This window comes from Lucilia cuprina, chromosome 3 (assembly GCF_022045245.1).
Source record: "Lucilia cuprina isolate Lc7/37 chromosome 3, ASM2204524v1, whole genome shotgun sequence".
In the NCBI taxonomy this organism is placed as follows: Eukaryota; Metazoa; Arthropoda; class Insecta; order Diptera; family Calliphoridae; genus Lucilia; species Lucilia cuprina.
The window spans coordinates 43,532,033-43,559,302 of NC_060951.1; the positions used below are offsets into that span (position 1 = coordinate 43,532,033).

The window sequence follows — 27,270 nt, forward strand, 5'->3', positions numbered from 1 at the left end:
AACATTCACAATAAGTTCACAATAAATAATATCTAACGACTGGGGATGTAATTTTTTTTCAATTTATTAAACTACTCTCGTATTTTAAAAGTCAAGAGTCTAAACCATGTCTATTTAGGTTATTGACATTATTCCACTTAACCTGTTAATACAAAAACATATTGAAATTTTGCAAGTTAAGGCTACATGTGCCTATAACGAGGGTTAATTTAAAAGTTTATGCCATCACTTTAAAAGAACAATCAGTTTCATATTTCAATGGCAAGATAAAGCATTTTTTCAAATATTCGCCTAAGGCCCCATAAAGACTACATAGGGACCACACTGGAAGAACTAGACAGTTGAAATTTTGTATATGTATATTCTATATTGAAAAGGTTTGTTTGGATAAAATCGGTTCACGTTTTCAAATTGTTCCCCAGAAAGCAGTTTTAACAGTCATAACTATATTAAAAACACCACTATAATGATAAAATTCTATGTAGACTTAAATCTCTTAACCAAATGTTATGAGAATCGGTCAATAATAGGTCCTATCCCCACATAAGATCCCTTTCAGAAAATGTTTTTAACGCTGATTACTTACTCGGAAATAAGAGTACAGCGAATGCAATATAAATAAGTTTTGTATGAGCCAAGATCTCTGTACTAACTATTGTGAGGATCGTTCCAGAATTGACCCCATCTTCGATATAATGTCCCCCTCAAAAATTTACTTTAACACTTAATACTGGCGCAGTAATGAGCTAATATAAAAAACGCTATAAACAAGTTTTATGTTAGTCAAAATCTCTCTACTGACTGTTGTGAGGATTGGTCTATAATTCATCCTACCCCCCGATAAAAGGTCGCCTTCACAAAATTTCCTTTACTTTTATTACTGGCTTGGAAATGGGAGTACAGCGATAAAACTCGACATAAACAATTGTACAAGCAAGTGTATTACCCAAAATCTGTCTACCAACTTTTTAGAGGATCGGTCTATATTTGACCGTACACCCATATTAATTTCCCTTCAGAAAATTACTTTACCTCTTATTGCAAGCTTAAAAATATTTAACAATTTTTATAAGAATCAAAATCTTTCAACCAAATTTTATAACGATCGGTCATCGGTCGATCGGTTTATTTATTTTCGGCAATGATTCGATCCTGGGTATAAAAGATTCGGCATTGCGAAATATAACACTCTTACTTGTTTGAAAGTCGGACCAGGTAAAATTTATCTATCAATCAAAGATCAATCGAAATCTAAACTAGCAATTATATGAGAACCTTAAACCTATAGAAATAATTCTACCGATCTATGTTGCTGACGACAATAAATGGACATTGAAAGATAGATAGAAATGATAGTCAACTTGGCCTATTTCAATGAATATAGTCATTGTTGAGATGATAAAGAAATCATCCTCTTCTTTGTCATTGCAACAGTGAATGAGCGGAGCTATCTGTAAAGAGAACTAAATTTATCGGCGACTACATTAGAGGCTGAATCGTAGTGAACTACATACAACGATAACCAAAAAAAAATCAAACAGAAGACTTTTAAAAGTGATTTAATACCATAACTTTTTTATTACAATTTTTCCCCATTTCCCACGTTCTTTAAACAATCCTCGTATCTTTATAAAAGGTTCAAAGACACTTGTCTAATATTAAAAAAATCAACAATTTCATTTGATTCTCAACATCAAAAATTTATATTAAAAATCTATATAATTGGATTTCTAAGATTTAAGCATTAAGTACCAAATTATCGAATTTTTACTCAAATTGTTTAAATCAACTATAGTGTAAAATACGGCCATATTTATAGAGAGAGTTTATTGCTACAAGTATAAATTGTTGTTTTTATTTATGTTTGTTTAAACAATAAACTAGTTTTTTTTAATTAAAAAAAATAACAATCATTAATAATTTTTAAATAGTTTAGTAGTTGAGCCACAAATTACCGCATTATTATAGTGACAAGTTATCCAAATTGTTTTTAAATGGCAAAAATGTGAATGTAACACTTTAATAAGTTGGTTGCAATGTATGAAAAGTTATTTCAAGTGAAATATTTATCGGAAGTTTAAAATGTTTTAAAAACCAATTGTGTTTTTTATGTAAGGAAGTGTGTGTGTATCTTTTAGCATAAATAATAAACATGCGATCGTTCAAAATTTTTGATACATATTTAAATATGGGAATTTTATAACGTGAATTCTATATAAAAAATAATAATACACCAAAAAAAAATATGTAAACAAAATTTTCCCTCCCCTTCGACTAATATATTAAACAGATGGTAAATAAACTCTGTCGCCTCTCAGACTGCCCACATATTAGCATTGCAGATTTTTAATGTCTTATTTATAGTTAAATTGAGCTGTCAACGAATTTTATTATTCATAAATTAGAATTTTGAAAAAATTAAACAAAAAAATATTTTACTCTCATAATTGCATAATATGTGTACTGAGCTCAGTTTGTAGACAAATAGACGTAGATAGTTTGCAACTATATTGCAATTGTTATCAGTTGCATACATATGAACCGGCAACTGTCAAAAGAATAATAAAATGTAAACAAAACGAACAACGTAATTGGAAAATTTCCAGACTTAGGCAGAGTAGGGGAGTGAACGTACGAATATAAAAGGTGTGTGTAAAGTTGATCTTGAACTTCAGCTAAACTGATAAAATAAGTACGAGTCAGAAATGGAAAGTTTGAAAAAGAATCTACTTAAATAGACGGAAATATAGATAGATAGATAGATAGATAGATAGATAGATAGATAGATAGATAGATAGATAGATAGATAGATAGATAGATAGATAGATAGATAGATAGATAGATAGATAGATAGATAGATAGATAGATAGATAGATAGATAGATAGATAATGTAGGGAATGTAGAGAATGATTGTGAAAGGTGAACTACAACATTCGGTCTGGCAAACTGAAACACTACGCAGTGGTCAATATCATATTTATTTCTGTGAATTAGCATAACAATTAAAAATAAAGTATTCCCCACAATGTGTCAAAATCTAAAATTTTAACATTATTGACCTGGTTTTTGTTAACAAATTTGCTTAAGTTCTTATAAAATCAAACACAAATCTATATTTTGTACAACAACACAAACAACAATTAATATTCCAATTTCATATAGTTCGCAGTGTATGTAAATTCTTTATAACTTGGGGGTTAATAAACACAAAATTAATATTGAATGTTAAAAGACAATTTTATAAAACTTAAATCTGATAAAATCCAAAAACCAAAGAAAATACAAATGTTAAAATATCTATTGCATTTTTGTGCATAAACTCAAATACCCGAAGGTGCAAACAAAAATTGCGTTATAGAATTTCAACAAAAAAAACTGTTAACATAGTAAAATTGTTAATAAACTTTTTATTATTAAAATATTTTAATTTAAACAAAATTGTTAAGAAATGTTTATTTTCAAAACGAAACCACAACAACTACAGCTCGCTTATAAACACTTGTAAATTTAATCGTATGTACAACAAACATTTCTCAATGAATTAATTCTTCTTTTTTTAAGCTTTTAATTCACAAATATAATAACACTCATGCAACTTATAAAACTTTTTTTTACTTTGAGCACTTAATACTCCCCGCAAACTTGCAACAATTTGTCTGAAAATTCGTTTATTTTTTTATATTATTAGTTTTGTTGCTGTTAACCGAATATACTTAGTAAATTATTTATGTTTAAACCGACAAATCAAATCTTACTTTTTCGTTAAATATATTAGTCGGTCCGATACGCTATAAAAACTTTGAGACTAGACAAGATTAAAGAATGCACCATTTAAAATTTCTAACTTTAAGAGAAATGTCAAAGCATACGCCAACTTTCTTATATTTATAACTTTAAAGAGACTATGTTTTAATATTTTATCTATATTACCTAGACACGATTTAACAAAAAATAATTAAAGTTTAAAAGAATATATATTTTTAAAATATAATTAATATTTATAAAATTTTTACTGGAAAATATGGGCATATTTGTGAGAAGTGACACAACTTAAAAAAAAAATAGATTTAGATGAAATTTGTACCAAGGATGATAGGCCACACATAATTTTAGCTCTATCAGTCAAAACTGGCCGGAGTTAAATTGGGTCAAATTTGAACATTTTGATCATACAGGACAAATGAGTGTAACTTTCCACCATTTTTGGTACTAGCAAAAATTGCCCAAAGGACTTTGGGTAGCTTTTTTTTCAATCATTCCAAAAACTCTGAAAGTTCCTGGCATAACGATCGTATCGAGAAAAAAGAAGATAGATCTATGATCAGTATTACTTCGACCAAAAATCGATTTTTATATGAAATGCATAAATCAGCTGTAGTTCCTCAAATAAAGCTCCGATCGTAAAAAGGAACAAACATCGTTTTTTATTAAAAAAAAACATAATATCTGCTGTAGTTCCTTAAAAATGTTCCAATCGGATAAAGAAAACATATCGGTAATCACTCTTATCTTCGACCAAAAATCGATTTATATATAGAAATCATAAAATTGGCTGAAGTTCCTTAAATATCGGTCTAATCGAAAAAAGGAATAAAGTTTGTGATTACTGTTATTCTTCGACCAAAAATCGATTTTTATATGAAAAGCATAAAATGGGCCATAATTTTATCGTTTCATCGAGAAAAAATAAAGAAAATCTGTGATCACTATTATCTTTAAACAGAACTCGTTTTTATATAAAAAAAAAACATGAAATCGGCTGTAGCACCCTCAATAGCGCTTCAATCGAGTAAAGTAAAATATCAGTGATCAATTTTGTCTTTGACCAAAAATCGATTTTTATATAGAAAACATAAAATTGGCTGTTCTTTAAATATCGTGTCAATAGAAAAAGGAAGAAAAGACACTTTTTCGTTCTTCAAAAGGTTCTTCAAAAGCCCTCCGCGCCAAAATGTTTACTTGTTCAACGATAACCAAAAAATAATTGGTTACAAAATCTGCTTACCCGACTTTTCCAGAACTTCCAAAATCGACTAAAATTAGAAACACTAACTATGCTATAGACAATCGACTACAAATTCTATAAAAAAATAATTTATGTTATTTATAACGACAACACATTACCAAGTAATATATAAAATAAGTACCTACAATACTCATTACCAAAATTTCAAAATATTTTACTGGGTAAATAAGTGATCATCTATAAAAAAACACTTTTTGGTACTTTTTCTTTCTTCAAAAGGATCTTTTTTAATTTTTTTATAATATTGAACCTAGAAACATGAAATTAAGCCTGTAGGTCCCGAAGTAACTGATAAAAGGACCTTTTTTTAATTTTCTATAATAGTGAATATAGAAACAAACATGAAGAATCCGAAATGAGAGAAAAACTATGAAAAAGGACCTTTTAGTACTTTTTCTTTCTTTTCTTTTTGAATTAATATATAATTTTAAACCTAGAAACATGAAATGAAATTAAACCTGTATAGCTCGGATTGAGAGAGAACCTATAAAGGGGAGCTTTTTAGTACCAGATGTTTTCTTTTTAACACATCATAGGGAAGGGTATATAAGAATATAGAAATCTAATTTGTTTTATTTCAAAAATATAAGATTGATCTTTAAAAAAAAAAATTTAAATCACTTACCGAGGAAATTGTTGAGTCATATTTACTGGTCGAGGTCTTCAAAGTGCGATTGAATCTGCAAAGAAAAAAAATACGTTACATTGAGATTTAATCAAAAATATACATAAACAACCTTAAATCTAACAAAACTATCTACAGTAGGGTATTTTATAAGCAAATTAAAAACATATTTATAAAATTAATTTTTTTCTTTTTTTTCTAATGTTTCTGTTTAAATGGGTGGGTGGGTGTTTGTTAAAAACTGTTATGTTTTACTTATAAAAATGTATTTGAAAAAAGGAAAATTAACGTGTGTATAATTTCATATTTTATAGGCTGTCTTAACAATGATTACGCTTTAATTGTTTGTATATTAATGTTAAAATTTTCTTTTCATTTATATTATGTTTGTTGCGAAATTATGTTTATTTTATAATTAAAAAAAAAGTTGATTTATGTTTTCTTTTTTGTTTTGTTTTTAATTTTAATTACGTGTTAATAATGAGATGACTTTGAGTATTTTAAAAATGTTTATAAATAAAATTAACTGTTAAAATTTAAATTTTAAAAATTTCATAACAAAATTAAGTCTTAAGAGTTTTATTTTAATGTTATTAAATATGGAGTAATTTAAAAAGGATTAATTTTTAACAATTTTTAATATTACTCTTATAAAGATTATTCTACTTTATGGAGCAAAAAACTAAATTTAATTTAACAAATTATAAAAATTTGCTGTAAAACTGACCTATTTTTATAAACAAACTTTTAAAAATTGCTAAATAAAATATAAAATAGATTGTGTTATAGTCGATATTTTTACAATTCTTTATCACTTAACGGGTTAATAAAGTCTGGCATATTTGATTTATTTCTGATTATATTGGTTTTTTTTTTGCATTTCTTATCCTAAGATGAGAAAGTTAATTACAATGAAATTAATTAGAAGACAAAAACAAGTAGGTAAGTATAGTCGGGCATGGCCGACCATATAATACCCTACACCATGAGCATATTTTTAAAATTTTTATTTTTCATAACGAAACTTTTATGTTGAATTTTATCTAATTCCAAAGTATTTAAGCAATTTATTGATAAAAATACAGAATTTTCTAAATGGGGCTTTATATATGTTAAATATGGGCCGATCCTCGGTAAATTTGGGAAATTTATATATTTTTAAATAACAGTTAATTTTGTTGAGTTTCATTACGATTCAAATGGTTACAAGTTAATTTTAGACGTTTAAGACATTTTTTGAAGGGGGGTTTGTATGGGGGCTAGGGTCAAATAAGGACCGATCATTACGAAAATCTGCAGTGACATTTATACTTATATAAAACTTATACATGCCAATTTGTATAGAGATAATAGAATATTTGACGTAATTATGGCATAAAAAGTGCAAAACGGGAGGTGCGGCTGTATGGGGGCTAGGTGAAATAATGGACCGATTTCAATAGGCTTCGTCCCTGTGCCAAAAACATGCTTGGTCAAAATTGCGCACAAGGTTTTCATGGACAGCCAGCAAGCCGGACAGACGGACATGTCTTATTCGACTCAAAAAATGATTCTAAATCGATCGGTATACTGTATTGTATATAATACTCTCCCCACTATAGTGGTGTAGGGTATAACAAAATGTCCCATCAAATTTTTAAATATATACTACGTACAGATGGCACATCTATGTACATATGTGTCTTTTTGTATACAACAGGTAACATGTTTAATGCATTGTCTCAGACACATCTATTACATCAGACATTATGTCGGCGAAATGAAGCGAGCAAAATCTTGGAAAAAAACAAACTTAATTTACGCCCAGTGGTCAATCAGTGATTTTAAACTGTAATAAAAATGCTTAAACAAATCATTGGCCGTATGTATGAGAGGTGGACAGGATTGTAAAGGAATACAATCGCTATAAATAAGAGTTCAATTGAACTACATAAAATTGTAGTCTTTATTATTCTAGGATTCTCTTAATTAACAGATATTGTATAGTCTGAAATTGATCAACTTGAAACGGTTGTCAGATCTTACAACGTTGTCAGAAATATGTTCAGAATAAGTAAACTTATAAGTAACTTGTAAACTGAAAATGTTTGTATTGCAACGTTATATTTGTAAAACAATAATATTACAAGACTTCTAATAATCGTCCTTGCCATTGTCAGATAATTGTCTAATAATTTTTGTTGTCAGATAACGTACGTACACCAATGTTTTCCGTTGACATAAATAAGATCTGGCAACTTTTGCCATACAACAATCTGACAACCGTGTTAACTGATAATATTTGTTGACAAATCAATTTATTGTCTGCTAATGAAATTGTAAAGTTTTCTTACAATCGTCTAAACTGGCAATTTACCGACCATTTTTCATTGTCAGTATATTGCCAGATCTGGCAACAGTTGAGTGGCATAAAGTCCAGGGACATAATTTCCATGATCGTAATGACACACCAAATAGTGTTATAGTGTCCATGGACATTATGACAGATTTTAAAAGTCCATGGACATTGCAAAACTTTTAAATTTAAAATTTAAATTTGTTTAGGATTTGCTCCTAAATTTGGTATATGTTGTATTTTGGATTCTTTTGGTAAGTTTCTTTAATAGACGACCTTCAGCCGAGACTCTTACAAATCCATGGATTTAATGTCATTTTTGCTCATAGGCATTGTGACACTTTTTAACGTCTTAAGACGTTATTGATATATGGTGTGTGATAACGTCTATGAACGTTATGTCACTGGACATTATGAGTTGGCGTTATGACACACCAAAAGGTATCCGTCGACGTTATGACAATTCTTTAAAGTGTCATATTGTCCATGGACATTGTGACACTTTGAAAACATAAATGTGTTTGAAAAGAAACTCCTTTCCAGAAAATAATTGTAATTAAATTTATTATAGTTGCATTATAGATTCCTTAAATAGAGTGTCCGGATTGGCGGACTTCGACCAAAATTAACTTCGTGAATTTTACAAAATTAGTTCTTTTTAATATCTGTTAAAAGTAAAATTTTACATCATCATAATCATGAGACTATGTAGCAAAAATGTTTATCTATCAAATGCAAGGAAAGCTAAGTCGATAGTGTCATAAAATAATCGAATAAAGAAAAGAAATCTATGACAACCGAAAGACGTCAACATGACTACCAATCGTTCATAATATATACGAACATTTCATAAACTGCCGATAGAAATTTCTTTTAGGATTCTATATTGATATCTTGAAGCTATTTGAATATTTAAATGTTAATCTTCTTGAGAGAAATGAATTATCAATTATTTTAAAATTGTATATCTAAGGATATCGCAAGTTTTTTCAAATTACACATTAGAACCTACAGTTATCATATGATTGATTTTGTTTGAATATCCTTCAAGGATCAGAGAATTCTTACAACTATAACCGATTAAATCAACTGAATATCACTATAACTAATGAGTGACTTAGCAAGTGATTGAGTAAGTTCACATAACTGCACTCACTCACTTGATTAAATAGTATTTTTCTAAAGTAGGAAGTTTTTTGTGAAACAACTTTTTATTTCAACTTCTTCTTCGAAAAAAAAAAACTTGGTCAGTAAGACCAAGTGTATTTGATTGCGTTTCCCCCAACAAGTTGTTGTAAAAATATTTGTTTATTGTTGTTTATCCATCACTAAATAATTTCCAGCTTTTTAGTTTAATACGAGTATTTTTATTGATTTTTTTTTTTTGGATTTGCTTTATATTTTTTAATAATATTTTGTGAAATAATAGTACAATTAAATAACTACAAATTATACATTTTGTGTTTATTTTTCAATTTGATTGTAATAACGAAACGTTATTGAAATAATAACTCTACTAATTGGTCTTCTATTGGTCAATAGGATTATATATTGTTTTAATATTAAATATGTTTCTAGTGGATTTGTTGTGGCGATTTTCAAATTAAACTTGTAATATGAATGTGATGTTTAATTGTTTATTGAGGGTGTTCACAGTTTCGAGGAAAATTATATTTAGGACTTGTTAAGTTATTGTGTATTTTAAGACAGTTAATGAGGAGAGAAGAACATTTTGAAAAAAGGATATGTGCTTTAACACCAAAAAATTAACTTTTATGAAATCCTTTCGACATTTCAAAAACGAACCCAAAAAGGTCAAGATAGAGCTCCTCCTAAGACCCCCATATTAAGGGAACTGGTCCTTTCATAATATTATACAATTATAAAGGGATTCCGTACCTTGATCTTATTTCAAACACTGCATAAAAAGTTGTTACCACAGCCTAATGTTTGGTAAGGTCAAAACTAACATACGGCTGACGAGACTTCCTCAACTGGATCATTTCAACCAGCTGCTCACATAAGTTAACTTGATTTGGTTGTTAGAGAGAACTCCTTACGAGAATAAGATGTTGGTTAACCTTAACAGTTATCACTTATAGGCTGTGCGACTAATGTTATACATTTCATGAGACTTCTTTATCTGATATCAAGCAAAACAGTTGCCCACATACGTTGTCGTGTTGTGGTTATTGGAGAGAACTCCTCACGTGATAGCTTGATTGAAACCCTTTTAGCGAGAAGAAGATTTTGGGTTATAACTGGTAGTTTCTTAAAATTTATCAGTCATCAGGCTGTGCGACATCGATCGATGATTGCATTAGATTTGGTTACGTTGAGTTGAAGTTGGTAATTTCTTAATAGCTATCACCCATAGTACTGAAGATGCAATGCATGTGCAATTCTCAAGGCATGTTTTATAGGAGCTATCTAGTAAATAATGTTCAAAGGAATATTTGTGCCTCCTACCATATCCCTAAGGAAACGATTTGGTACATTATGTTGGGTTCAATATTTCCTTATTATTTGGTTGAATCATACAACAGAGTTGGCTTTAAAGAGGTGTTACCAACGACAAAGACTAACTTACGGCTAAGCCGATTTGCTTATCACGCAAAACAGGAACTAATTACTTAGAAATAAATTTAAAAGGCTTGATATATAGTCGGCGATAGCATAACAGGTGTTGTTGTTGTTGAAACAGCCTGGCTGTAACTGGATGTTCTTCCCTAGGGAAACAACTTCCGGTTGATACAGCTGTTGCTGAGTTGACAATCTTTAGCCGATTGAGAATCGATTCATTCCGAAACGGAGGTCCGTTGTCTATTGTGATGAGAAATTGCGACCTGTTTCAGAACTTCTGAATCAGAAGTTATGGGTCTAGTCGTTGACATGTTAAACCCGTTATGTAACGTTCTGCAACAGTTTGGTTCACGATTTTAGCTTCAATAATTTAAACTTATTTGATCGAGTTATGAATAAAAACTGAGTGATTGTATGTCTTTCCTTCACAAGATCATTGTGACATAAAGATCGGTAGCGATGTAGTAAGTAGCTTATAAGACACAAATATCTCGGCGCTGTTGACAAACATATCTATATTGGCTTTGCAGCGGGATCCCTATATCAGCTCTGGAGAAAACTGCTTGTACATGATGTGTCAGAAACCGCCTAAGTTAAACTTCATATCATTTCCAGTCCTAACAAAGTCGAATTTCGACTTTTACTTTTAAGATGAAAAACAATAACTTGCATAACCTGAGGAATCTGCAAGACTCCTTACTGTTACTAAAACAACAACAAGTACAAATATAACTAATGTTAAGATTATATGTATGTCTATTATGCCACTTAAATGTGGCATAAACCTACTGTCTGCAAATATGCCCCCTCTGGATAAACTCACTCGCTCACTCACTGAATCGACTTAAAAACTCAAGCTTACGCTCTTATCCAGTCTTACAAACATATATTTTGTATCATCATTAACAGTTTTTCCACATGTTTTTCTTTTTATATTTTTTTGTTTATTATTGTTGCGTTTTTTTTTCTTCGTTATGATTTTCACATTTATGCTTTTCAAATAGATTTCAACATTTATATATAAAATGCTTCCAACTTACAACCAACAAATTAGTCTACTTACAACTTTATAACAACACGGATTAAACACACATCACTTTTGGCAAGTCGATAGAAAGGATATTGAAAACAACTGCAACAAAAGGATCTTTACCAATGTCTCCTTTTACCATCGTTTTAAGCATCACACTGCTAGCTGGTTCTATACAAGCTGGCGTTATTGGCGGCCATTATGGTGGTCATTTGAATGCAAATGCTGAATCACATGACTTTAGTGAGGGTTTAGCTAAAAGTGAATCCTCTAACTATGAGTCTTTAGGTTCTTTGGGTGATCACCTGCAAGAATCAAATTTTCCCTCGGACTATGGGCACGATGAGGCATCTATTGCTGCCAGTGAACACATTGAATATGGTGGCCATGAACATTTTTCTCAACATGAATCCATTGGATCATATCATGACATACACAGTGATCTACATGATTTTGATAGCAAACCTGTTCCGGGCATTAACCATGGCAAAGGTGCCTTGAGTTACAGCACCACTTACGAATTTAAAGATCCTAAACCATAAATTTGACAAAGAATTCGTATAAAATATGCGTTTTTACAAAAAGAAAAAAAACTAAAAAACTTTTAAAAGTTTATTTGCGTTCAAGTGTGTGATGATGATAATGATGTTTTCATTTTGTTTTCCTCTTTTCTATTTGCAAAACTTTGCCTTAAAATCCGTTCGCGTGTGTGTTTTTTAATCTTGGTTTAAGCTGTGATTACGTTCTTCATACTGATGATGATGATGGTGTTAAACAATAGTAAATTAATGAAAAACAAAGCTAAAAAATATAACAAATAATTATTAGACCAAAGAAAGTGTTATGAAAAACTGTGCGTGCATGTGGTTTTTCTTTAACCATTAAGCTGGAAGCTGACGCCACAGCACGTTTAAGGAAGATTACAACACTAAAAACTGAAATTCAATTAATTGTGCAATATTTTTATTTTGTTTTTCTTTTACAATTTTATTTTGAGTTTTGTTATTTTTCATTTTATTTGTTGTTATTAGTAGGTTAATTATAAAATCAAGTGTTTTAGTTAATAAAAATTATTTCATTATTTAAATAGATAAATTTTAATAAAAAGATATCTCGTTTTATTTCGTAATAATTTTTTAATCAGTTTAGAATCAATATTATTGAAATTATCACGATCTCTCATTTATCATTGAGAAGATCAGCAAACATTTGGATTTTTATCCGATTTAAATAGTAAAACAATGAACTTTAATGGGAATATCATTAACATCTGTAATCGATCATCTGAGTTTTACATTTTCTTCTATAAAAAAAAGAACTAGAGAGTTCAAAGAGTATTAAGTTGATGTGATCATAACACTTTTAAAGATCCAATAAGGTGAAGAGGATCTTGTTAATTGATACTTAACTCTTGTATTCATTAGTATACGATCAAGCCTCAATTTGACCGAAAAAGAACCACATGGTTCAAAGAATGTGACGTTGATGTGATCTTCACACTTTTAAAGATCCAATAAGAAAAGAGGATTTTTTTAATTGATACTTAACTCTTATATTTATTAGTGTACGATCAATCCTCAATTTGACAGAAAAAGAACCACATGGTTCAATGAATATGACGTTGATGTGATCTTCACACTTTTAAAGTTCCAACATGGTAAAGAGGATATTGTAAATTGATACTTAATATGAATGAATATAAAATTCATTAGTAAACGATCAATAACATTCCAAAACTGATTTTGTTGGAAAATATCATCACGATCTGTTAACGATCATCTAAATTTTCTGTGGACAAAATCACAAAAACTGTTCCTTAGTTTGTTAAACAAAGAATCAGAGGGAATCAGAAATCATCAATGGATCAAATAACATGTCGATGTAATCTTCATATTTGAAAAGGTGAAGAAGATCGTGTTGAACAACTTTCAATAACATTCATCGTGTACTTAATATCAGTATACGATCAATAAAACTAATTAGATTTTATTGAAAATATCATCACGATCTGTTATTGATCATTTGATTTCTTTGTTGTCTAGTCGCGAAAGAACATAAACTATCCATTTATCCTTATCAGATATACTTAAAATGGACCAATGAGATGTGGAAGATTTTTTTAACTATTATTTTCACCAGTTTTAGAATATCATCACGATCTGTTATCGCACATCTGAGTTTTTCGCGATCCTCTAGAAAAATCATTAAAGATGTCTATTAACCCACAATACGATAAAATTTGATTCAGAGGAAATCAGAAAAGCAACGAAAATGGCTTCAATGAGCTTATGAAGTGGAAAAGCTCGGGCTTGTAAAGGGTCAAAGCCAAGCTAAACTTAAGCTCAGAAGGCAAATCACCGAACGGGAGAATTTTCATCTATGTCTTTTATACTCTTATCATCTCACAAGGTCGTATGCTGGTCATGTTTATTTCGTATTAAAGATCAGTCGTTAACTCTACTTATATACACATAGATTCGTATTTAAGTAATAATCAAAAATTGAATTTGATCGTGACTATAATAACGATCTGCATTTGATCAGATAGTTGATAACAAAAGTTAGTTGATAACGCACAATCGGATGAAAAAATATAGCGAAAGTCTGCAAATTGAGAGTTAGATCAATTTACAAGACTTCGACGCTAAGAGTCAACGAGTCTATCGTATACTAACAAATATCATGGTAGATTGTAAAGTTTCAAAGCCAAGCTACTCTTATACTTAGGAGGCTCTGAAAAGTCTTTAAAGATTCGAAAGCTAATTCTCAAAAGCTAATTCAACTAATGCAGAAGAATAACAGAAAAGGTGATCATTTTATATAAACTTATTTCAATTTAAAATATAACACAATTTCTGTAAACACTTTTTGCTTTATCAGTCTTCAAGGTCATCATCAATTGTCATACAAATCTCGTGCTTAAACGTTAAGTAAATAATATTTCTAATTTAAATTGCCTACAGCAGCCGTAAGTTAATATAGAAATGTCAAGCGGATAAATAAAATGCCCATCACGTTTAGTTTCATTTTTCTTTCTTTTTTACTTAGATATTTCAAATCTTTTAATGAAATAGATGCTTTCAAGCATAAACGTTTGTTTCTTAAGTCTTTTGTTTTTATTGCTTCTCTAGTTAAGCAAATATTACGGTGTAAATATTGAGGCATTTTTTTTTTTTAAATACTTATTTTAATTTTTACATAAATATGTTTAGGTGTTTTTTACAAAATCTGCTAAATATGTTCATTTATGTAAAAAAATATAAAAAGCTAAATAAAGGTGTGAATATTTAATTATGTAGTTTTGTTTTTAAACTGGTTTAAAAAAACAACTGCAAATACAACAATTTATTGATTTACAGATACCACTAGTCAACATAAATAATGATTTTACAAAGATTTGTAATCGGTCATTTGTAAAAAGTTGGGAAGCTACAAGTAGATCTTAACTGTAGAAAAGTTGCGCAGTTTTATATAAACTGAGATCGAACGGGAATATCATATTAAGGATATAAATTAATCCTTTACGAAGTTTTTGTTAGAATAAAAAATAAAGTTTGGATTTCAAAAAATATATCCACATATCCAGAATGTATATTTATCTGAACAACTTCTTGTTGCCTAGTGTTTTAAACATCTAAATAAACGTTAGTACAGTTATCGTTTGCTTCCCATCTACGATGAGAAATATTTTTTTTGTTACAATGTCTAGAGGTGCTAATTTGTAGTATCAATACTATATACATTTTAGCGGAAAGGGAAAAAAATCTATGAGAACAAGTGCAAAAAAGATGGGATTACGTGTACTTGTTTGAAAACTGGTTTTATTTAATGAACAAATCATTAGAACATTAGCGTTAATAGTTTAAGATATAAAATTATTTTTAATATATTTTTTATTAGTAATTTAATGAGATTAAATAGTTCTTAATGAAAAAATAAGTGTTTAAACGATATTAAGGAAATTAAATTAATTAAACTAGAAAGCTAAATGTTTGCTTTTTAATTTGTATTAAACAACTCAAGATACCTTCGCCTTTGGTATATATCTAAGAATACATTTCATATCTGCTTTATTTGACTTTATTGAATCCATAAACATCGTAACCAAAATATGTAATTAGATGATCATAAAATAAATACCAAGTGTTTATACCCTACAACACTCTGTGCTGATGTTTGTAACGCACAATAATATTGATCCTATACCCACCTCAAAGTATACCAATCGACTCAGAATCATTTTTTGAGTCGTTATAACCGTGAATTATCTTAAAAGCTTTATTATGAAAACTAAATCACCTTTTATTTTTGCAGCAGGTGTAGGGTATTAGTAGCTTAGTCTATGATGAATTCAACACAATTCGGTTTCAATGAATTAACTTGTCCATAAACACACTTGTAAAAAACCTAAAACTTTATCAACCACCTTTCGCTTATTGGTAAGTTATCGTGGTAAATCACTACGATCGAACAGTCAAGTAGAATTGTAGAGACTCCGTTTTGACCGAACCATTCCACCAGTCAGATGAAGTATTTTATAGTATTAGATCCTACGTGTAATCGTGAGAAATCTCAAGATATCATTAAGTTTTGTACCCAAATGTTAGATATGAAGTACAGAGGCAAATGACCATTTCTTATAAAATGTGTGAAATGAGTGACCATTTGTCAAAAATTAAAGTAAAATAATATGTACTTCTCTAGATACGACACATTGTTGAAGATGATTCATGTGGTAAAATAAATTAGTTATTGAAAAGTTAGGGAGATCCATTATTTCGCCTAGCCCCCATACAACCGTATGACCCGAATAGGGTCTTTTGGTGTATAATTAAGTTAAAAGTTCTATTATGTTAATAAAAATCGGCTAAACTTAGTTTTATAAATGATACTACCGATTTATGTAATGGTCGGGCCTCACCCCTTCTGAGTGACCATTTTTAAAATATGTATCGCTTGAAGTATGATAGAAAGTAGGGATTTTTGAAAGTTGTATCGTACAGCTCTGCCCAATCCCCTGCTTGTATCGACGCTTTTTATTAAGTGTATCAAAGTTTTATATAAAAAGCTCCGCCTAAGTATGTAGGTGCCACCTACTGGGGAGATCTCCCATCTCATTTAATGTTCTTAAAATATTTTCTTTAAAGTGTCCTCTAAGAAGCATTCCATAAAATAATAAAAATTTAGAAATCTATAGGGTACTTTTATATTAACACTTATTTACAACTACAACACATAGAAATAATAGCAAATTAAAATATAAAAACATTTTTTCATTTTAGTTTCATCAAAAGACTATTAAACAATCATCGTTTAACTTGTTCCCTCCTTACAACACTATAACATATAAATTATTTACCATACGATTTTGTATAATGTTTACTCTTAATATCGGGAACATTACTAAAGTCAATATTGTCACTTATTGCGGCAGCACCATGATCGCGAATACCGGCACCAATATCGAAAGCACTGCTACCAATGCTGCTACTGCTGATTTGTGTGTGCAATTGCGAAGTGGGTATTTCAAAATGAGCTGTATGTGCCGAATTATCTGAGAAAACGGTATTAGCTACCGAATGTGATGGAGCCATAGAAATGGTATGTATTGCTGATGTATCTATAGCAGAGCTGCTATGATAATCGGGTAAAGGTTCTAGCCACACTTCTTCACCCAAAGAGTGTCCTGAAGTTGACCAGGAATTGGCATTACTAGCAGATGAATCCAAGTGACTAATGCTATCTAAGCTGCCCGAGTGTACTGAGCTTATAGAAGATTCTCCTAAATGACTACTAGCATCAAGGCTGCCCAAGTGTACGGCGCTTTTGGCATAGGAATCCAAGTGACTGCTAGAGTCTAAGCTACCAGCATTTTCATCACCTCCGCCAATTTGCAAAACGGCAGAACTTACGTGTGTTGAGGAACCAAAGTCTTTAGTTATAAAAATAATTTATTAAATTTTCTTTAATTATATTTATTTACTTTACAAACTTGCCATTTCCCCCATAATGACTAAAACCTCGTTTAGATCTTGCATTTTGCTTTTTATTTATATCATCAATTGTGGATTCAAACGCGTTTCCTTCCATAGACTTGGCCACATAACATATTATTATGATTTCCAATATCCTTAACTGTCTCATCATTGTTGTTGTTATCATATTGATTGGTTCTTGACTTTAGTTACTTTAGGAATAAATTCCATTTGTTGGAATTTTTAGCTTTTATATAAACTTTTTGCTTAAAAAAGTTTCTAGCTTTAAATTATCCAACGGATATAATTTTTTAAGCTTGGACGATTTTTGAGGACACTGTCATTATTTTATATTTTTTCAACTAAATTATAATTTAATTATAGTCTAAGTCAAAAGAAGGTGACAATTGTAATTCTAAGTGGAAGTCAATGACTTGGTGTAATGAAAAGGTATTTCTACATATAATAGTTAAGAAATATTTTTTATAAATTATTAATTAAAGAAACCTTTTAATTGCTTTTGAAATTGCAGTTAAATTTGATTTTCTCTTCTACAAGATTTGTATCATTATTCTGCTTTTTCAATGATCAGAAAAAGACTCAGCATTCAAAACAGTTCTAACGGACTTTATATGTTTCAATTACGTTCAAGGTAAGTGTATCTGCAGTATATAAATAAAAATAATCTTCTGATGATAATATTCGATACATATATGATCTCTGATAATGTCGTCAAAATCCCGTCTTAGCTCCAAGCAGAGAGAGATACAGCCAAAACAAGCTAAATCAGTGATCACTACTTTTTCCTACCAAAAATCGATATTTTGAGTGAAAACATAAAAGTCCGTTTTTCTCGAAAACTATAAGAGATACAGCAAAATCAAGCTATATCTGTGATCAGTAATTCTTCCTACAAAAAATCGATATTTTGAGTGAAAACATAAAAGTCTGTTTTTCTCGAAAACCATAAGAGATACAGCAAAAACAAGCTCAATCTGCGATCACTATTTTTTCCTACTCAAAATCGATATTTAGAGTGAAAACATAAAAGTCTGTTTTTCTCGAAAACTATAAGAGATACGACAAAAATAAGTTCAATTACTGACCACTACTTTTTCCTACCAAAAATCGATATTTTGAGTCAAAACTTAAAAGTCTGTTTTTCTCGAAAACTATAAGAGATACAGCAAAAACAAGCTAAATCTGTGATCACTATCTTTTTATACTAAAAATCGATATTTTGAGTCATAGTTTGAGTCTGTTTTTCTCGAAAACTATAAAAGATACAGCAAAAACAAGCTCAGTATATGATCACTACACTTTTCTACCAAAAATCAATATTTTGAGTCAAAACATAAAGATACAGCAAAAACAAGCTCAATCTGTGATCACTTCTTTTTACTAACAAAAATAAATATTTTGAGTCAAAACATAAAAGTCTGTTTTTTCTCGAAAACTATAAGAGATACAGCAAAAACAAGCTCAATCTGTGATCACTTCTTTTTCATAACAAAAATAAATATTTTGAGTCAAACCATAAAAGTCCGTTTTTCCCGAAAACTATAAGAGATACAGCAAAAACAAGCTCAATCTGTGATCACTTCTTTTTCCTAACAAAAATAAATATTTTGAGTCAAACCATAAAAGTCCGTTTTTCCCGAAAACTATAAGAGATACAGCAAAAACAAGCTCAATCTGTGATCACTACTTTTTCCTAATCAAAATCGATATTTTGAGTGAAAACATAAAAGTCCGTTTTTCTCGAAAACTATAAGAGATACAGCAAAAACAAGCTCAATCTGTTATCACTTCTTTTTCCTACCAAAAATCGATATTTTGAGTGAAATAATTAAAGTCTGTATTTCTCGAAAACTATAACAGATACAGCAAAAACAAGCTCAATCTGTGATCACTACTTTTTCCTAACAAAAATCAGAGATACAGCAAAAACAAGCTTAATCTGTGATCACTACTTTTTCCTAACAAAAATCAATATTTTGAGTCAAAACATTAAAGTCCGTTGTTCTCGAAAACTATAAGAGATACAGCAAAAACAAGCTCAATTTGTGATGACTACTTTTTCCTAACAAAAATCAATATTTTGAGTCAAAACAATAAAGTCCGTTTTTCTCGAAAACTATAAGAGATACAGCAAAAACAAGCTCAATCTGTGATCACTACTTTTTCCTACTAAAAATCGATATTTTGAGTGAAAACATAAAAGTCAGTTTTTCTCGAAAACTATAAGAAGTACAGCAAAACCAAGCTCAATCTGTGATCACTACTTTTTCCTACTAAAAATCGATATTTTGAGTGAAAACATAAAAGTCCTTTTTTCTCGGAAACTATAAGAGATACAGCAAAAACAAGCTCAATCTGTGATCACTACTTTTTCCTACCAAAAATCGAAAACTATAAGAAATACAGCAAAAACAAGCTTAATCTGTGATCACTACTTTTTCCTACTAAAAATCTATATTTTGAGTGAAAACATAAAAGTCAGTTTTTCTCGAAAACTATAAGAGATACAGCAAAAACAAGCTCAATCTGTGATCACTACTTTTTCCTACTCAAAATCGATATTTTGAGTGAAAACATAAAAGTCCGTTTTTTTCGCAAACTATAAGAGATACAGCAAAAACAAGCTCAATCTGTGATCGCTAATTTTTCCTAATAAAAATCAATATTTTGTGTCAAAACATTAAAGTCCGTTTTTCTCGAAAACTATAAGAGATACAGCAAAAACAAGCTCAATCTGTGATCACTAGTTTTTCCTACTAAATATCGGTATTTTGAGCGAAAACATAAAAGTTCGTTTTTCTCGAAAACTATAAGAGATACAGCAAAAACAAGCTCAATCTGTGATCACTACTTTTTCCTACTAAAAATCTATATTTTGAGTGAAAACATAAAAGTCCGGTTTTCTCGGAAACTATAAGAGATACAGCAAAAACAAGCTTAATCTGTGATCACTACTTTTTCCTACTAAAAATCGATATTTTGAGTGAAAACATAAAAGTCCGTTTTTCTCGAAAACTATAAGAGCAAAAACAAGCTCAATCTGTGATCACTAGTTTTTCCTAGTCAAAATCGGTATTTTGTGTGAAAACATGAAAGTCCGTTTTTCTCGGAAACTATAAGAGATACAGCAAAAACAGGCTCAATCTGTGATCACTTCTTTTTCCTACCAAAAATCAATATTTTGGGTCAATACATAAAAGTCCGTTCTTCTCGAAAACTATAATAGATACAGCAAAAAAAATCTGTGATCACTACTTTTTCCTAGTCAAAATCGATATTTTGAGAGAAAACATAAAAATCTGTTTTTCTCGAAAACTATAAGAGACACAGCAAAAACAAGCTTAATCTGTGATCACCAATTTTTTCTTACAAAAATCAATATTTTGAGTCAAAACATTAAAGTCCGTTTTTATCGAAAACTATAAGAGATACAGCAAAAACAAGCTCAAATCAATATTTTGAGTCAAAACATAAAAGTCCGTTTTTCTCAATAAAAGTTTATTTATTAAATTTAACTTTACCTTAAAGATTCTTCACTGATGTTGTGTACTAAGTGGTCACAATGGCGTTCACTTTGTAAGTAAATTTTACACAAAAAAAAAAACTATGCAACTAGTTGCGAATAGTTATACCGTTAGCGGTTTTACTAGTTAGAATTTATCTCTACACTTTTTTAAGGATGAAAAAAGAAGTAGTTAGATAAATCCTAACGTAGTATAAAGGGAAGAGAAAATAGGGTTTCAAATAAAGTTCTAAATTGAACAGGTAGGAAAAAGTAGTGATCACAGATTGAGCTTGGTTTTGCTGTATCTCTTATAGTTTTCGAGAAAAACGGACTTTTATGTTTTCACTCAAAATATCGATTTTTGGTAGGAAAAAGAAGTTATCACAGATTGGGCTTGTTTTTGTTGTATCTCTTATAGTTTTCGAGAAAAACAGACTTTTACGTTTTTACTCAAAATATTGATTTTTGGTAGGAAAAAGTAGTGATCACAGATTGAGCTTGTTTTTGCTGTATCTCTTATAGTTTTCGAGAAAAACGGACTTTTATGAAAATTTTTTTATGTTTTCACTCAAAATATCGACTTTTAGTAGGAAAAGTAGTGATCACAGATTAAGCTTGTTTTTGCTGTGTCTCTTATAGTTTTCGAGAAAAACAAATTTTTATATTTTCTCTCAAAATATCGATTTTGACTAGGAAAATGTAGTGATCACAGATTGAGCTTGTTTTTGCTGTATCTCTTATAGTTTTCGAGAAAAACGGACTTTTATGTTTTGACTCGAAATATCGATTTTTGGTAGGAAAAAGTAGTGATCACAGATTAAGCTTGTTTTTGCTGTATATCTTATAGTTTTCGAGAAAAACGGACTTTTATGTTTTCACTCAAAATATCGATTTTTGGTAGGAAAAAGTAGTGATCACAGATTGAGCTTGTTTTTGCTGTATCTCCTATAGTTTGGGAAAAAAACGGACTTTTATGTTTTCACTCAAAATATCGATTTTGAGTAGGAAAAAGTAGTGATCACAGATTGAGCTTGTTTTTGCTGTATCTCTTATAGTTTCCGAGAAAAACGGACTTTTATGTTTTCACTCAAAATATCGATTTTTGGTAGGAAAAAGTAGTGATCACAGATTAAGCTTGTTTTTGCTGTATTTCTTATAGTTTTCGAGAAAAACGGACTTTTATGTTTTCACTCAAAATATCGATTTTTGGTAGGAAAAAGTAGTGATCACAGATTGAGCTTGTTTTTGCTGTATCTCTTATAGTTTTCGAGAAAAAAAGACTTTTATGTTTTCACTCAAAATATCGATTTTTAGTAGGAAAAAGTAGTGATCACAGATTGAGCTTGTTTTTGCTGTATCTCTTATAGTTTTCGGGAAACACGGACTTTTATGTTTTCACTCAAAATATCGATTTTTAGTAGGTAGTGATCACAGATTGAGCTTGTTTTTGCTGTATCTGTTATAGTTTTCGAGAAAAACGGACTTTTATGTTTTGACTCAAAATATTGATTTTTGGTAGGAAAAAGTAGTGATCACAGATTGAGCTTGTTTTTGTTGTATCTCTTATAGCTTTCGAGAAAAACAGACTTTTACGTTTTTACTCAAAATATTGATTTTTGGTAGGAAAAAGTAGTGATCACAGATTGAGCTTGTTTTTGCTGTATCTCTTATAGTTTTCCGATATTTTTGAGTGAAAACATAAAAGTCCGTTTTTCTCGAAAATTATAAGAGATACAGCAAATACAAGCTCAAATTGTGATCACTACTTTTTCCTACTAAAAATCAAAGTTTTGGGTGAAAACATAAAAGTCCGTTTTTCTCGAAAATTATAAGAGATACAGGAAATACAAGCTCAAATTGTGATCATTCCTTTTTCCTACTAAAAATCAAATATTTTGAGTGAAAACATAAAAGTCCGTTTTTCTCGAAAACTATAAGAGATACAGCAAAAACAAGCTCAATCTGTGATCACTACTTTTTCCTACTAAAAATCGATATATTGAGTGAAAACATAAAAGTCCGTTTTTCTCGAAAACTATAAGAGATACAGCAAAAACCAGCTCAATCTGTGATCACTACTTTTTCCTACCAAAAATCAATATTTTGAGTCAAAACATAAAAGTCCGTTTTTCTCGAAAACTATAACAGATACAGCAAAAACGAGCTCAATCTGTGATCACCACTTTTTCCTACCAAAAATCCATATTTTGAGTGAAAACATAAAAGTCCGTTTTTCTCGAAAACTGTAAGAGATACAGCAAAAACAAGCTTAATCTGTGATCACTACTTTTTCCTAACAAAAATCAATATTTTGAGTGAAAACATAAAAGTCAGTTTTTCTCGAAAACTATAAGAGATACAGCAAAAACAAGCTCAAACACGAAAATATAAAACTGCGTTTTTCTCGAAAACTATAAGAAATACAGCAAAAACAAGCTTAATCTGTGATCACTACTTTTTCCTAACAAAAATCGATATTTTGAGTCAAAACATTAAAGTCCGTTTTCTCGAAAACTATAAGAGATACAGCAAAAAACAAGCTCAATCTGTGATCACCACTTTTTCCTACTAAAAATCGATATTTTGAGTGAAAACATAAAAGTCCATTTTTCTCGAAAACTATAAGAGATACAGCAAAAACAAGCTCAATCTGTGATCACTACTTTTTCCTACCAAAAATCGATATTTTGAGAGAAAACATAAAAGTCACTTTTTCTCGAAAACTATAAGAGATACAGCAAAAACAAGCTCAATCTGTGATCACTACTTTTTCCTACTAAAAATCGATTGATTGAAAACATAAAGGTCCGTTTTTCTCGAAAACTATAAGAGATACAGCAAAAACGAGCTCAATCTGTGATCACCACTTTTTCCTACCAAAAATCCATATTTTGAGTGAAAACATAAAGGTCCATTTTTCTCGAAAACTATAACAGATACAGCAAAAACGAGCTCAATCTGTGATCACTACTTTTTCCTACCAAAAATCGATATTTTGAGTGAAAACATAAAAGTCTGTTTTTCTCGAAAACTATAACAGATACAGCAAAAACAAGCTCAATCTGTGATCACTACTTTTTCCTACTAAAAATCTGTATTTTGAGTGAAAACATAAAAGTCCGTGATCACTACTTTTTCCTACCAAAAATCGATATTTTGAGTCAAAACATAAAAGTCCGTTTTTCTCGAAAACTATAACAGATACAGCAAAAACGAGCTCAATCTGTGATCACTACTTTTTCCTACTAAAAATCTATATTTTGAGTGAAAACATAAAAGTCCGTTTTTCTCGGAAACTATAAGAGATACAGCAAAAACAAGTTTAATCTGTGATCACTACTTTTTTCTAACAAAAATCAATATTTTGAGTCAAAACATTAAAGTCCGTTTTTCTCGAAAACTATAAGAGATACAGCAAAAACAAGCTCAATTTGTGATTACTACTTTTTCCTACTGAATATCGATATTTTGAGTGAAAACATAATAGTCCGTTTTTTCGAAAACTATAAGAGATACAGCAAAAACAAGCTCAATCTGTGATCACTTCTTTTTCCTACCAAAAATCGATATTTTGAGTGAAAACATAAAAGTCAGTTTTTCTCGAAAACTATAAGAGATACAGCAAAAACAAGCTCAATCTGTGATCACTTCTTTTTCCTACCAAAAATCAATATTTTGACTCAAAACATAAAAGTCCGTTTTTCTCGAAAACTATAAGAGATACAGCAAAAACAAGCTCAATCTGTGATCACTACTTTTTCCTAGTCAAAATCGATATTTTGAGTGAAAACATTAAAGTCCGTTTTTCTACAAAACTATAAGAGATACAGCAAAAACAAGCTTAATCTGTGATCACTTCTTTTTCCTACCAAAAATCGATACTTTGAGTGAAAACATAAAAGTCCGTTTTTCTCGAAAACTATAAGAGATACAGCAAAAACAAGCTCAATCTGTGATCACTTCTTTTTCCTATCACAAAATTGATATTTTGAGTGAAAACATAAAAGTCCGTTTTTCTCGAAAACTATAAGAGATACAGCAAAAACAAGCTTAATCTGTGATCACTACTTTTTCTTACCAAAAATTGTTATTTTAAGTGAAAACATAAAAGTCCGTTTTTCTCGAAAACTATAAGAGATACAGCAAAAACAAGCTCAATCTGTGATCACTTCTTTTTCCTACTAAAAATCAATGTTTTGGGTGAAAACATAAAAGTCCGTTTTTCTCGAGAACTACAAGAAATACAGCAAAAACAAGCTCATCTGTGATCACTTCTTTTTCCTGCCAAAAATCAATTTTTTGAGTCAAAACATAAAAGTTCGTTTTTCTCGAAAACTATAAGAGATACAGCAAAAACAAGCTCAAAATCGATATTTTGAGTGAAAACTTAAAAGTCCGTTTTTCTCGAAAATTATAAGAGATACAGCAAAAACAAGCTTAATCTGTGATCACTACTTTTTCCTAACAGAAATCAATATTTTGAGTCGAAACATTAAAGTCCGTTTTTCTCGAAAACTATAAGAGATACAGCAAAAACAAGCTTAATCTGTGATCACTACTTTTTCCTACTAAAAATCGATATTTTGAGTGAAAACATAAAAGTCCGTTTTTCTCGAAAACTATAAGAGATACAGCAAAAACAAGCTCAATCTGTGATCACTACTTTTTCCTACTCAAAATCGAAAACTATAAGAGATACAGCAAAAACAAGCTCAATCTGTGATCACTACTTTTTCCTAATAAAAATCAATATTTTGAGTCAAAACATAAAAGTCCGTTTTTCTCGAAAACTATAAGAGATACAGCAAAAACAAGCTCAATCTGTGATCACTACTTTTTCCTACTAAAAATCGATATTTTGAGTGAAAACATAAAAGTCCCTTTTTTTCGAAAACTATAAGAGATACAGCAAAAACAAGCTTAATCTGTGATTACTACTTTTTCCTACCAAAAATCGATACTTTGAGTGAAAACATAAAGGTCCGTTTTTCTCGAAAACTATAAGAGATACAGCAAAAACAAGCTTAATCTGTGATCACTACTTTTTCCTACCAAAAATCGATACTTTGAGTGATAACATAAAAGTCCGTTTTTCTCGAAAACTATAAGAGATACAGCAAAAAAAAGCTTAATCTTTGATCACTACTTTTTCCTACTAAAAACTGAAAACATAAAAGTCCGTTTTTCTCGAAAACTATAAGAGATACAGCATAAACAAGCTTAATCTGTGATCACTACTTTTTCCTACCAAAATCGATACTTTGAGTGAAAACATAAAAGTCCGTTTTTCTCGAAAACTATAAGAGATACAGCAAAAAAAGCTTAATCTTTGATCACATCTTTTTCCTACTAAAAATCAAGGTTTTGGGTGAAAACATAAAAGTCCGTTTTTCTCGAAAACTATAAGAGATACAGCAAAAACAAGCTTTATCTGTGATCACTACTTTTTCCTACCAAAAATCGATACTTTGAGTGAAAACATAAAAGTCCGTTTTTCTCGAAAACTATAAGAGATACAGCAAAAACAAGCTTAATCTGTGATCACTACTTTCTTTTCTTCTTAAAATCGATATTTTGAGTGAAAACATAAAAGTCCGTTTTTCTCGAAAACTATAAGAGATACAGCATCACCACAACAGTGATCACCACTTTTTCCTACTCAAAATCGAAAACTATAAGAGATACAGCAAAAAAAAGCTTAATCTCTTATCACTACTTTTTCCTACCAAAAATCGATACTTTGAGTGAAAACATAAAAGTCCGTTTTTCTCGAAAACTATAAGAGATACAGCAAAAAAAAGCATAATCTTTGATCACTACTTTTTCCTACTGAAAACCGATATTTTGAGTGAAAACATAAAAGTCCGTTTTTCTCGAAAACTATAAGAGATACAGCAAAACCAAGCTCAATCTGTGATCACTAATTTTTCCTACTCAAAATCGATATTTTGAGTGAAAACATAAAAGTCCGTTTTTCTCGAAAACTATAAGAGATACAGCAAAAACAAGCTCAATCTGTTATCACTACTTTGTCCTACTCAAAATCGATATTTTGAGTGAAAACATAAAAGTCCGTTTTTCTCGAAAACTATAAGAGATACAGCAAAAAAAAGCTTAATCTTTGATCACTACTTTTTCCTACTAAAAATCGATATTTTGAGTGAAAACA

The 27,270-nt window shown here is 29.9% G+C and overlaps 3 protein-coding genes across 3 annotated transcripts in view; 1 reads left to right on the plus strand and 2 right to left on the minus strand.

Annotated features, from left to right (window-relative positions):
- LOC111680147 (anoctamin-2) overlaps positions 1-27,270 on the minus strand; it is a 181,412-nt gene that overhangs the window by 130,796 nt on the left and 23,346 nt on the right. Inside the window, exon 2 of the mRNA XM_046946197.1 lies at positions 5,653-5,707. The gene's annotated coding sequence lies outside the window, so the exon portion shown is untranslated. The remainder of the gene's footprint in view (positions 1-5,652; positions 5,708-27,270) is intronic.
- LOC111680149 lies at positions 11,614-12,385 on the plus strand. Its single transcript, XM_023441774.2, has one exon. The coding sequence runs from the start codon at positions 11,726-11,728 to the stop codon at positions 12,140-12,142; it is 417 nt and encodes a 138-aa protein (XP_023297542.2). The 5' UTR covers positions 11,614-11,725; the 3' UTR covers positions 12,143-12,385.
- On the minus strand, positions 16,789-17,927 carry LOC124418783. Its single transcript, XM_046946199.1, has 2 exons — positions 17,597-17,927; positions 16,789-17,532 (listed from the first exon to the last, which is right to left on the minus strand). The coding sequence occupies exons 1-2, from the start codon at positions 17,760-17,762 to the stop codon at positions 16,952-16,954; spliced, it is 747 nt and encodes a 248-aa protein (XP_046802155.1). The 5' UTR covers positions 17,763-17,927; the 3' UTR covers positions 16,789-16,951.